This window comes from Streptopelia decaocto (genome assembly GCF_964273445.1).
Source record: "Streptopelia decaocto genome assembly, chromosome: 26".
Taxonomy (NCBI): Eukaryota; Metazoa; Chordata; class Aves; order Columbiformes; family Columbidae; genus Streptopelia; species Streptopelia decaocto.
The window spans coordinates 1,693,642-1,705,732 of NC_138681.1; the positions used below are offsets into that span (position 1 = coordinate 1,693,642).

The following is a 12,091-nucleotide window of genomic DNA, read 5'->3' on the forward strand; positions in this document are numbered from 1 at the left end:
TCCTTGGGACCCCAACTGCCCCCCAGGACCTCTGGGATGCCCCAATTCTTGGGATTCCCAGACTGCTCTCAAGACCCCCATGGGAACCCCCCAGCAACCCCAGGACCCCCAAATTGCCCCAAGACCCATGGGACCCTCAAATTCCCCCACGCCCCCCCTCAGGACCCCCAAAGTCCACCCAGGACCCAGGTGCGGTTCCCCAGAAAGGATTGGGGGGGTGGTTCCTGGAGCTGCTCGGTCACAGGGGGGGACACAGGTGGGGTGGGGGGTCCCAGCCCTTTTATTGGGGTGAGACCCCCCCTCAGGACGCTGCTCCCGGCCCCCCCAGCTGCTCCGGATGCGACGCGGCAGCTCCGGCTGCGTAAAGTACCCTGGGGGGCACGGGGGGTGAGGGGGCGCCTGGGACCCCCTGTGTCCCCCCAGGCCTGGGGACCCCCCCGGGACCCCCCCTCACCTGCAGCAAACTCCAGGACATCATCCGGGCGCTGGTGCAGCAGCTCCCTGGTGGGGGGGGGGCACAGTTTTTTTGGGGGGAAATGGGCCGTTTTGAGGGGTTTTTATGGCAAATGAACGTTTGTTTTTCACACGAATTGGGGTGTTTTTGGGGGAGTTTCTCGCGGGGGGGTTCGGGTCCCACCTGAGGAAGCCGCCAATCAACAGCCGCGTCTCGGGGTGTCCCCGCAGGTACCGCTCGCTGCTCAGCCTCAGCGCGGCCGGGGGGGGGCTCGAACAGTGTCACGCGTGGGCCTGGGGGGGGGGGAACACAAGTGTCACCCGTGGGCTGGGGAAGGGGGGGACAGGCACCCAGGGGTGGCCCTATGTGAGACACCCCCCTACACACAGACCGCAACGTGCGGGTCACCGCGCCCCCCACGCGTGTGAACGCGTCCGTGGGGGGGGGGTCACAGCCCGTGGGTGCGTGTCCCGGTGCCCCCACCCCACCCCGCGGCACCTGCCGGGGACGCGGCGGCGGTTGCGGCGACGCCATCTTGGCTGCGGCCGGTGCGACCGGTCGCTATGGCAACGGAGTGGGGGGACACAACGACACCGTGGCGGGGCGGGGGGGGCGGGTGACACGCGGGGTGTGCGCGTGGGGTGTGACACGGGGGGCTGGGATGGGGGCGGTTTGTGTGTGTCCCCACCCCCGGGTGGAGCGGGGCCGCCCCGCGCTCAGCACCGGGGACAGCGCCGAGCGGGGCGGGGGGGAACCGACACGGGGACACGCGGGGACGGACACACGGACTCGCCATCCTCACCCTCCCCGCGCGTGCACACACGGGCGCGCCCCCGCGAGCGCGGCCCCGCACACACGCACCCGCCCCGCGCGTCCCCCCGCAGCCCCGGCGGCCGCCGCGGCGGAGCCCCGGGCGAGGCGGAGCCGGTGGCCACTGCTCGGTGCCCGGTTGCCGGTGTCCAGCGCTCGGGGCTGGTCCCCAGGTCCCGGTGGTCTCGCCGGTGCCCGGTTCGCGGTCCCGCTCTGACATCAGCACCGGGAGGGGCGGGGGCGGCACCGGCCGGGGAAGAAAAGCGGCGAGCGGGGTCCGGAGCCGGTACCGGTGCCGGTACCGGGGCGCAGCGGGCGCGGGGTTTCGCCGCCGCCGGAGCTCTCGGGGAGCGCGGCCGGTGCGGCCGCCATGGGGCCGGGCCGGGCGCTGAACCTTCCCCCGGTACCGGGGGCCCCCCGGGGGCAGCGGGGCGGCGAGCGGGCGGTACCGGCAGCCACCGGCATCTGGGGGCCGCCGCACGGGAGGGCCCCATCGGGAAACCGCCGGGACCTACCGGGAGCGCCGCCCCCGGGCAGAGCTGCCCCCGCCCCGCCGCGCCCCGTCCCCGGAGCCGAGCGGAGCCCCGGGGCCGCCTCGTCCTTTGTGTGCGCCGCGGCCGGGCCGCCACCGGGCACCGGGCACCGGCAGCCGCCAGCGGGAGCCGCTCCGGCAGCCGAACGCGGGCGGTGGGAACGCGGCACCGGCCACCGCGGCGGCGATACCGGGAGCCGCACCGAGCGGCGGGAGCGGCCCCGGGGCCCGGTCCCCCCCGGCGGCCCCATGAAGGAGCCCGACGCCATCAAACTCTTCGTGGGGCAGATCCCGCGGCACCTGGAGGAGAAGGATCTCAAACCCATCTTCGAGCAGTTCGGCAAGATCTACGAGCTCACCGTCATCAAGGACAAGTACACCGGCATGCACAAAGGTAACGGCACCGGGAGCGCCACCGGGCACCGGCACGGCCCTGGGGAACCGGCAACGGGAGCGGGGTGCGGCCCCCGGCCCCGGGAATGGCACCGGGAACAGCCTCGGGCGCCACAAACGGCACCGGGGACAGCCCTGGGGAACGGGGAGCGGGATGCGGGCACCGGGAACGGCACCGGGAATGGCACCGGGAACACCCTGAGCGCCCGAAACAGCCCCGGGAACTGGCACAGCCCTGGGGAACCGGGAACGGCGCGGGAGCACCCCCGGCACCGGCCACAGCCCCCCGTACAGCCAGAGGCCCCGAGCAGCATCCACAGCCCGGTACGGCCCCGGGTACCCCCCGGTCCGGCCCCGGGCACCCCGGTCCAGCCGCAGGCAGCGGGTTCAGCCCGTGGCGGCTGCTGCGGGGGTGGGTGGCGGTTGTGCGGGGATGTTGGGTGCGGGTGTTGCGTGGGCGCTGGGGGTGTTGTGCGGGTGTCGGGGGGGCCGTGAGCGGCTGTGCCGGCGCAGGGTGTTGCGTGGGTGGGTGTTTGCGGTGCTGGGTAACGGCCGGGCGGTTTGGGGGGGTGTTGGCCCCCCAAAACCAACCCCCTTTCCCTGGCAGCTGGGGGGGGGGGTCCCTAGAGCCCCAGGACAGGCCGGGGGGGCAGAAGGCGAGTGCAGGCCCGAGGCCGGGGTGATGGGCACAGAGGAACTGGGGGGGTCGGGGCTGCTGCCCCCAGATGCCTGAGACCCCCCAGGCTCTATGGGGGGCCCTGGGGACCCACAATTGTCCCCAGCCTGGGCCTGGGGGGGTGCGGGGGCAGAGCCCTGAAATGCCATAGGGGGTCTGGGTGCCTCAAGGGGTCTGTACCCCCCCATAGCCCCCCCCCATCCCGATGTCTCCCCCCAGGATGCGCCTTCCTGACCTATTGCGCCCGCGAGTCGGCCCTGAAGGCGCAGAGCGCCCTACACGAGCAGAAAACCCTCCCGGGGGTGAGTGGGGCCCCCCCGTGACACCCCCACCCGTGACACCCCCTCACACGTGGGAGGACCCAGGTGTCCGGGACCCCACCTTTGGGATGGGGGGGGGGGGGGGGTGTCGCACCCACAAACATCTGCTGGGGGGGTTATAAATAGCGGGCGCTGCGTCGCCTGAAGACGCTAACGAAGGCCTGGCGCTAATTAGGGCCTGGCGCTAACGAAGCGTTGCCAGGCGAGCGGCGGGCACCGGGCAGCTGAGCTAACAAAGCCGGGGGGGGGAACCCAGGCGTCCGGGTGTCCCCCACCTCCCCCATTACAGCTGGGGTGTTTCGGGGGGGGTCCCAGCACCCAGTTTCTCCCCTATAGGTGCTGGGGGTGCCTGAGGCCTCATGGTGGGGTTTGGGGGGTCCCAGGGGTGTGGGTTGGGGTGGGGTGGGGGGGTATTTTGGGGGTCCCGCGTGCGGGGGGGGTGCCCCCCCCGCCGGGCTGCGCGTGTCCCGCCGGCCCCGGGGGGGATTTGGCTTCGCCGGGATAATCCGGGGATTTGGGGGCCGTAAATCCCGGGGGGGATTTGCGGGGTGTGGGGGGGGATTAGGGGCGGCACCGCCCTGGCAGCTGCCCCCCCTCCCCGCACCGGGATGGGAACGGGAACAGGGAGCGACCCCCCCGCACTCACTGGGCCTGGGGGTGGGGGGTGATGCTGGGGGGTCCCGGGGCAATTTGGGGTATTGGGTGCCCCCCTTCCCCGTGCCCCCCCCGTCCTGGCCGGGGCTGATCCCGGCCCCGCGGGGGATTACGGGGGATTAGTGCCCCCCCCCGGGGGGGGGCATTTCCAGCGCCATCTGGGGCGGGGGGGGGAGGGCTGGGGCCACCTTCGCTTTCGGCGGGGGAAAGGGGCCGCCTGGGGTCAGCTGGGGCCGAACCGCCCCCCCGAGCCCCCCCTCCCCGGGCTGGGGTTGAACCGGCCCCCCCGAAACCCCCCCGGGCTGAGGCTGAACCGGCGGCCCTGGGAACCCCCGCACTGAACGGGCCCCCCGGCGGCCCCATCTCCCGCATCCCCCCAACCCGGGGGGGTCACGGCCTGGGGGTCCCCCCCCCAAACCTCCATTCCCTTCGCCCCCCCCATCCCCGTCATTGTTTATCGCGAGCGCTGATGATGTCAGCAGCGTTGCCGGGCAACGGGGATGGGGAAATTGGGATGAGTGGGCGGTTGCCATGGAGCCGGGGCTGCCGTTGCCATGGTTACCGGGCATCTGCGCCCTCCCCCCCCCCGGCCTCTGGGGGTTACGGGGTGGGGGGGGGGTGGGCTCATCGCCCCCTAATTAGCGGGGCGTGGTGGGTGCTCGTTAGCGCATCCCTGGGCCCCCCCGGCCCCCCTATGGCCGCGGTACCCGTTGCCGGGTAACGAGATGCAGGGCTGGGGTTGCCATGGTGACGGGAGCATCTTTGGGGTGCTGGGGGCCGGGGGAGTGGATCGTGCACCTCACGTGGTGGGGGGTGTCTGACTGGACACCTGGGTCCCTCGGGGAGTGGGGGGCCGTGTCCCCCCTTGTCCCCATCCCCTCCCCTGTCCCCCCCAGATGAACCGGCCCATCCAGGTGAAGCCGGCGGACAGTGAGAGCCGAGGAGGTACCAGCCCCCCCCCGGCCCCGCAGTGTCCCCCCCACGGTCCTGTCCCCATTCCCTGTCCCCAAAACACCCCTGTGCCCACTTCCCATGTCCCCATCCCTGTCCCCACGCCAAGGCTTTGTCCCCAGGGCAGGTGTCCCCACCTCTGTCCACCCCAACGTGTCCCTATTCCCCACAGGGGAGTCCTGGCCCATCCCAGTGTCCCCATGTCCCCATCCTTGGGTCTCAGCCCATCCCAGTGTCCCCATGTCCCCAATCCTCGGGGTCCCAGCCCAACCCAGTGTCCCCATGTCCCCAGTCCTCGGGGTCCCAGCCCATCCCAGTGTCCCCATGTCCCCATCCCTGGGTCTCAGCCCATCCTAGTGTCCCCATATCCCCATCTCCCCCATGCCCGGGTCCCAGCCCATCCCATTGTCCTCATGTCCCCATCCCTGGATCCCAGCCCATCCCAGTGTCCCCATGTCCCCATATCCCTATCTCTGGGTCCCAATCCATTCCAGTGTCCCCATCCCTGGGTTCTGACCCATCCCAGTGTCCCCATGTCTACAATCCTGGGGGTCCTGGCTCATCCCATTGTCCCCATGTCCCCATCCCTGGATCCCAGCCCATCCCAGTGTCCCCATGTCCCCATATACCTATCTCTGGGTCCCAATCCATTCCAGTGTCCCCATGTCCCCATCCCTGGGTCCTGGCCCATCCCAGTGTCCCCATGTCTACAATCCTGGGGGTCCCAGCCCATCCTGGTGTCCTCGTGTCCCCATCCCTGGATCTCAGCCCATGCCAGTGTCCCCATGTCCCCATCCCTGGGTCCTGGCCCATCCCAGTATCCCCATATCCCCATCCTCGGGTCCCAGCCTATCCCAGCATCCCCAGGGGGTCCCACCCCGGAGTGCGGGGGGGTCCCCACCCCGGTGTCCCCGTGTCCCCCCCGTGTCCCCGCAGAGGACCGCAAGCTGTTTGTGGGGATGCTGAGCAAGCAGCAGGCAGACGAGGACGTGCGCAAGATGTTCGAGCCCTTCGGCACCATCGACGAGTGCACGGTGCTGCGGGGGCCCGACGGCACCAGCAAAGGTGGGGGGGCGGGGGGGGCTGGGAAGGGCTTGGGGGGGGCCCTGAGGGCTCTTGGAGGGGGGAGATGGGGATCCGTGGGGCAGGGTGTGAACTGGGGAGCGGGGTTGGGGTTGAGGGTTGGTGGGGCGGGTTCAGGTGGGGCCATGGGGTGTGGGGGGGGTCTGAGGGGGACAGGTGGGTGTCCTCCCTGCACGCTGACCCGCTGTCACCCCCCAGGCTGTGCCTTCGTCAAGTTCCAGAGCCACGCGGAGGCCCAGGCCGCCATCGCCGCGCTGCACGGGAGCCGCACCCTCCCGGTGAGATGGGAACGTTGTCCCCAACGTCGTTGTCCCCACGGTCATCATCCCCATCATCGTCATCCCCTCCGTTGTCCCCATCATTGTCTCCATTATTGTCCCCATCTTCGTCCCCACCACCATCCCTACCATCATTGTCCTCATCATTGTTGTCCCCATCTTCATCCCCATCATCACTGTCCCCATCTTCGTCCCCATCTTTGTCCCCACCACCATCCCCGCCATCCTCGTTCTCCATGACCCAGTGTGGTGGCACCAGGGTGACCATCATGGGGAGGTGACGTTCACCATCATCATCATCTTCACCACCCCCATTGTTGTCCCCATCACCATCCCCACCATCATCATCATTGTTCCCACCATCTTCATTCCCAGCATTGTCCCCACCATCACCATTGTCCCCACCATCATTATCACCATCCCCATCATCATCGTCCCCATCATCGTTGTCCCCACTACCATCATCCCTATCACCATTGTCCCCATCACCATCATCCCGACCATCACCATTGCCCCCATCACCTTCATCCCTACCACCATTGTCCCCATCATCATTGTTCCCACCACCATCATCCCCACCATCACCATTGCCCCCACCACCATCATCCCCACCACTGTCCCCATCATTCCCATCCCCACCCCTTGCCCTTGAGGACCCTGGCGCGGGCGGCCACCCCTGGGTGACCCGGTGCCGCCGTGTCCCCGCGCAGGGCGCGTCCTCCAGCCTGGTGGTGAAGTTTGCAGACACGGAGAAGGAGCGGGGGCTGCGGCGCATGCAGCAGGTCGCCAGCCAGCTGGGCATGTTCAGCCCCATCGCCCTCCAGTTCGGGGCCTACAGTGCCTACACGCAGGCGGTGGGTGGGGACACAGGGACATGTGGTGGCCCTGGCGGCTGCTGGGGCAGCGGGAGGTCCTGGGGGTGATGGGTGGCTGGGTGGGTGACACTGGGAGATGCTGAACTCCTGTGGTGGTGCGTGGTGGATGTGGGGACATGAGGGACCCCGTGGCCCAGGGTGGGACATTGGGGTGACACACCGGGAGGTGATGGAGATCTGTGGTTGGGTGTGGGGACATTGGTGTGTTGGGGTGACAGTTGTGGGGAGGTGACAGATCTCCATGACCCACGGTGGTGGCACCGGGATGATGGGGAGGTGATGTTCTCCATGACCCAGGGTGGTGGCACCGGGGTCACCATCATGGGGAGGTGACATTCTCCATGGCCCAAGGTGGTGGTGCTCGGGTCACCATCATGGGGAGGTGACGTTCTCCATGACCCAGGATGGTTTTGCTTTGGTCACCATCATGGGGAGGTGACGTTCTCCATGGCCCAGGGTGGTGGCGCTAGGGTGGCCATCATGGGGAGGTGATGGATCTCCATGGCACTGGGGCGCTGGCCCCACGGGGTGTCCCTGGGCTCCGGGTGGGACCGTGGTGGCCGGCGGTGGCCGGTGGCCCGTGCCCGGTGCCAGGCGCTGTCCCCGCAGCTGATGCAGCAGCAGGCGGCCCTGGTGGCCGCGCACTCGGCCTACCTCAGCCCCATGGCCACCATGGCCGTCCAGATGCAGCACATGGGCACGGTCAACCCCAACGGGCTCATCGCCACCCCCCTGCCCCCCTCCTCAGGTATGGGACAGCTACCGCGGGGGACACAGGGATGGGACCATGGGGACACCAGGGATGGGACATGGGATATGGGGGACACCAGAAATGGGGGACACCAAGGGTGGAGGACATGGGATATGGGCGACAGCAGAGATGGGGATATGGGGCCATCAGGGATAGGACATGAGATATTGGGGACACTGGGGATGGGGACATGTGGGATACCAGGGATGGGAATGTGGGGACACCTGGGAATGAGGGGTGCCAGGGGTGGGGCATGAGATTTGGGGACATCAGGGTTGGGACATGGGATATGGAGGACACCAGGAATGGGGGACACCAGGGATGGGGGCATGAGGGACACCAGGGATGGAGAACATGGGATATGGGGGACACCTGGGAATGGGGACACCAGGAATGGTGTCACCAGGGATGGGACATGGGCTATGGGGGACACTAGGAATTGGGGACACCTGGGAATGATGGCACCAGTGCTGGGGACCTGGGGGGTGACAGTGGGAGCCCAGAGATGGTGTCACCAGCTCTGGGAACCCAGGGGGTGACACCAGGAGACTTGAGATGGTGTCACCAATGCTGGAGACCCAGGGGTGACACCAGGAGACTGAGATGGTGTCACCAGCACTGGGGATGTCGGGGGTGACACCAGGAGACTGAGATGGTGTCACCAATGCTGGGGACCCAGGGGGTGACACCAGGAGACTGAGATGTTGTCACCAGCTCTGGGGACCCAGGGGGTGACACCAAGAGACTGAGATGTTGTCACCAGCACTGGGCACATGGGGGGTGACACCAGGAGACTGAGATGTTGTCACCAGCTCTGGGGACATGGGGGGTGACACCAGGAGACTGAGATGTTGTCACCAGCTCTGGGGACATGGGGGGTGACACCAGGAGACTGAGATGTTGTCACCAGCTCTGGGGACCCGGGGGGTGACACCAGGAGACTGAGATGTTGTCACCAGCACTGGGCACATGGGGGGTGACACCAGGAGACTGAGATGTTGTCACCAGCACTGGGGACCCCTGGGTGACCCCGGGGTGCCACGTTGTCCCCGCAGGAACCAGCACGCCGCCCGCCATGGCCGCCACCCCGGTCCCCGCCATGGCCGCCCCGCTCGGTGTCAACGGCTACAGCCCGGTGCCGGCGCAGCCCGCGGGGCCCCCCGCGCCCCCCGACGCGCTCTACGCCGGCGGGGTCCCCCCCTTCCCAGGTGCCCGCCGCCCCCCCGCGCCCCCCGCGTTCCCTGCCGCCCCTAACGGCCCCTTTGTCCCCAGCCCAGAGCCCCGCGGCCCCCCCGGACCCCCTGCAGCAGGCGTACGCCGGCATGCAGCACTACACAGGTGCGCTGGGGCACTGGGGGGCACTGGGGGTGGGTCTTGCATGGCTTGGGGGGGCACTGGGAGAGCAACTGGGGGGCACTGGGGGGGTCTTGCATGGCTTCGGGTGGCACTGGGAGGGCAACTGGGAGGCACTGGGGGCATCGCATGGCACTGGTGGGCACTGGGAGGGCATGGCATGGCACTGGTGGGCACTGGGGGGCACTGGGAGGGCATGGCGTGGCACTGGGGACACTGCGGGGCACTGGGAGGGCATGGCATGGCACTGGGGACACTGGGGGGCACTGGGAGGGCACGGCGTGGCACTGCGGACACTGGGGGGCAATGGGGGGCACTGAGAGGGCATGGCAGGGCACTGGGAGGGCAGCTGGGAGGCACTGCGGGGTCTTGCATGGCATTGATGGGTACTGGGAGGAGCTGGGGGGGACAAGTTGTGACACTGGGAGGGCAACTGGGAGGCACTGGGGGCATCGCATGGCACTAGGGGGCACTGGGAGAGGCTTTATGTGGCACTGGTGGGCACTGGGAGGAAATTGTGTGGCACTGGTGGGTACTGGGGGGCACTGGGGGAGCATGGCTTGGATTGGGGGAAACTGGGGGCACTGGGGGGATCTTGGCATGGCACTGGGAGGCACTGGGGTGCCAGGGGTCCCCGTGCCCCCCCCGCTGACCCCCCCATCCCCTCCCCAGCCGCCTACCCGGCCGCCTACGGGCTGGTGAGCCCGGCGTTCGCCCCCCCGGGAGCGCTGCTGGGCCCCCCCGCACCCCAACAGCAGCAGCAGCGCGAAGGTGAGACCGGGGGGCACCCCAAGGGACACCCCCAAAGGGACAGACCCCAGGGACAGACCCCAGGACACCCCAGGGACAAACCCCAGGGACACCCCAAGTGACACCCCGAAAGGGACATAACCCAGGACACCCCGAGGGAGAAACCCCAGGGACACCCCAAGGGACACCCCCAAAGGGACAAACCCCAGGGACACCCCAAGGGACACCCCCAAAGGGACAAACCCCAGGGACAGACCCCAGGACCCCCCAAGGGACAAACCCCAGGGTGCTGTGGGTGGGGGGGGCTCAGAATCCCCAGGGGTGCAGGGACAAGTTTGGGGTGCCTGTGCGCACATGGGGTGGGTTTTGGGGTACATGGGGTGGTTTAGGGGCTCAGGGCAGATTTTGGGGTACATGTGTTGGTTGTGGGGGCTCAGGGCAGGTTTTGGGGGGACAGGGCAGGTTTTGGGGTACACAGGGTGGTTTAGGGGGCTCAGGGCGGGTGTTCCAGCACAGAGTGGGTTTTGGGGTCACAGGGTGGGTTTGGAGATGGTTTTATGGGGCTCCAGGCTGGTTCAGGGGCACAGGGGAGGTTTTGGGGTACATGGGGTGGTTCAGGGGGCTCCGGGTGGGATATGGGGTACATGGGGTGGTTCAGGGGGCACAGGGCGGGTTTTGGGGTACATGGAGTGGTTTATGGGGCTCCGGGTGGGTTTTGGGGGCACAGGGCAGGTTTTGGGGTACACAGGGTGGTTCAGGGGGCACAGGGCAGGTTTTGGGGTACATGGGGTGGTTTGGGGGCTCCAGGTGGATTCAGGGGCACAGGGCAGGTTTTGGGGTACATGGGGTGGTCTGGGGGCTCCGGGCGGGATGTGGGGCCGGGGCCGCTGCCCCCGCCCGCCGTGACGCCGCTCCCCCCCCGCAGGCCCCGAGGGCTGTAACATCTTCATCTACCACCTGCCCCAGGAGTTCGCCGACACCGAGATCCTGCAGATGTTCCTGCCCTTCGGCAACGTCATCTCCGCCAAGGTCTTCGTGGACCGCGCCACCAACCAGAGCAAGTGCTTCGGTAGGGACAGAGCTGGGACGGGGACATGATGGCCAAGGGATGGGGACATGATGGCCAAGAGATGAGGACAAGATGGCCAGGGACACCATGGCCAAGGGATGGGGACAGCACGACCAGGAGATGGGGACAGCACAGCCAGGGGATGGGGACACCATGGCCAGGAGATGGGGACATGATGGCCAGGGACACCGTGGCCAGGAGATGGGGACGTGATGACAAGGGATGGGGACACCAGGGCTAGGGGATGGGGACATGATGGCCAGGGACACCACGTCCAGGGCTGGGGACACCATGGCCAAGGGATGGGGACATTGTGGCTGGGGACACCACAGGCGGGGACACCATGGCCAAGGGATGGGGACACCATGGCCAGGAGATGGGGACATGATGGCCAGGGACACTATGGCCAGAAGATGGGGGCACTATGGCCAAGGGATGGGGACACCATGGCCAGGGGATGGGGACATGGTGGCCAGGGACACCATGGCCAGGAAATGAGGACACTATGACCAAGGGATGGGGACATCACGGCCAGGGGATGGGGACATGGTGGCCAGGGGATGGGGACATGATGGCCACAGACACCGTGGCCAGAAGATGGGGACACTATGACCAAGGGCTGGGGACATGGTGGCCAGGGATGGGGACATGATGGCCAGGAGATAGGGACATGATGGCCAGGGAGACCATGGCCAGGAAATGAGGACACTATGACCAAGGGATGGGGACACCATGGCCAGGGGATGGGGACACCAGAAATGGAGACAGGGACACTACAACTGGGGACACCACGGCCAGGGCTGACACAACAGGGAGCACTGTGGCCAGGAAATGGGGACATGGTGGCCAGGGGCTGGGGACACCACACCTGGGCCACCATGGCCAGGGGCCGCGGGGCCACGTTGCCCCACGGCAGAGCCCCCTGGGGCTGTGGGACAGAGCCTGGGGGGGATATTGGCCCCGATGGCCATGAAGTCCCCAATGTCCCCAACGCTGTCCCCGCAGGTTTCGTCAGCTTTGACAACCCGGCCAGCGCACAGGCCGCCATCCAGGCCATGAACGGCTTCCAGATCGGGATGAAGCGCCTCAAGGTGCAGCTCAAGAGGCCCAAAGACGCCAACCGGCCCTACTGAGCCTGGTGA

The 12,091-nt window shown here is 68.1% G+C and overlaps 1 protein-coding gene across 1 annotated transcript; it reads left to right on the forward strand.

Moving 5' to 3' along the window:
- Window positions 1-2,045: 2,045 nt before the first annotated feature.
- Window positions 2,046-12,082, forward strand: CELF3 (CUGBP Elav-like family member 3; the record flags this gene model as incomplete). Its single annotated transcript, XM_082072930.1, has 12 exons — window positions 2,046-2,190; window positions 3,085-3,167; window positions 4,736-4,784; window positions 5,727-5,855; window positions 6,072-6,151; window positions 6,862-7,005; window positions 7,636-7,774; window positions 8,833-8,985; window positions 9,050-9,115; window positions 9,803-9,901; window positions 10,806-10,949; window positions 11,955-12,082. The coding sequence occupies 12 exons, from the start codon at window positions 2,046-2,048 to the stop codon at window positions 12,080-12,082; spliced, it is 1,359 nt and encodes a 452-aa protein (XP_081929056.1).
- Between the last annotated feature and the right edge of the window lie 9 nt (window positions 12,083-12,091).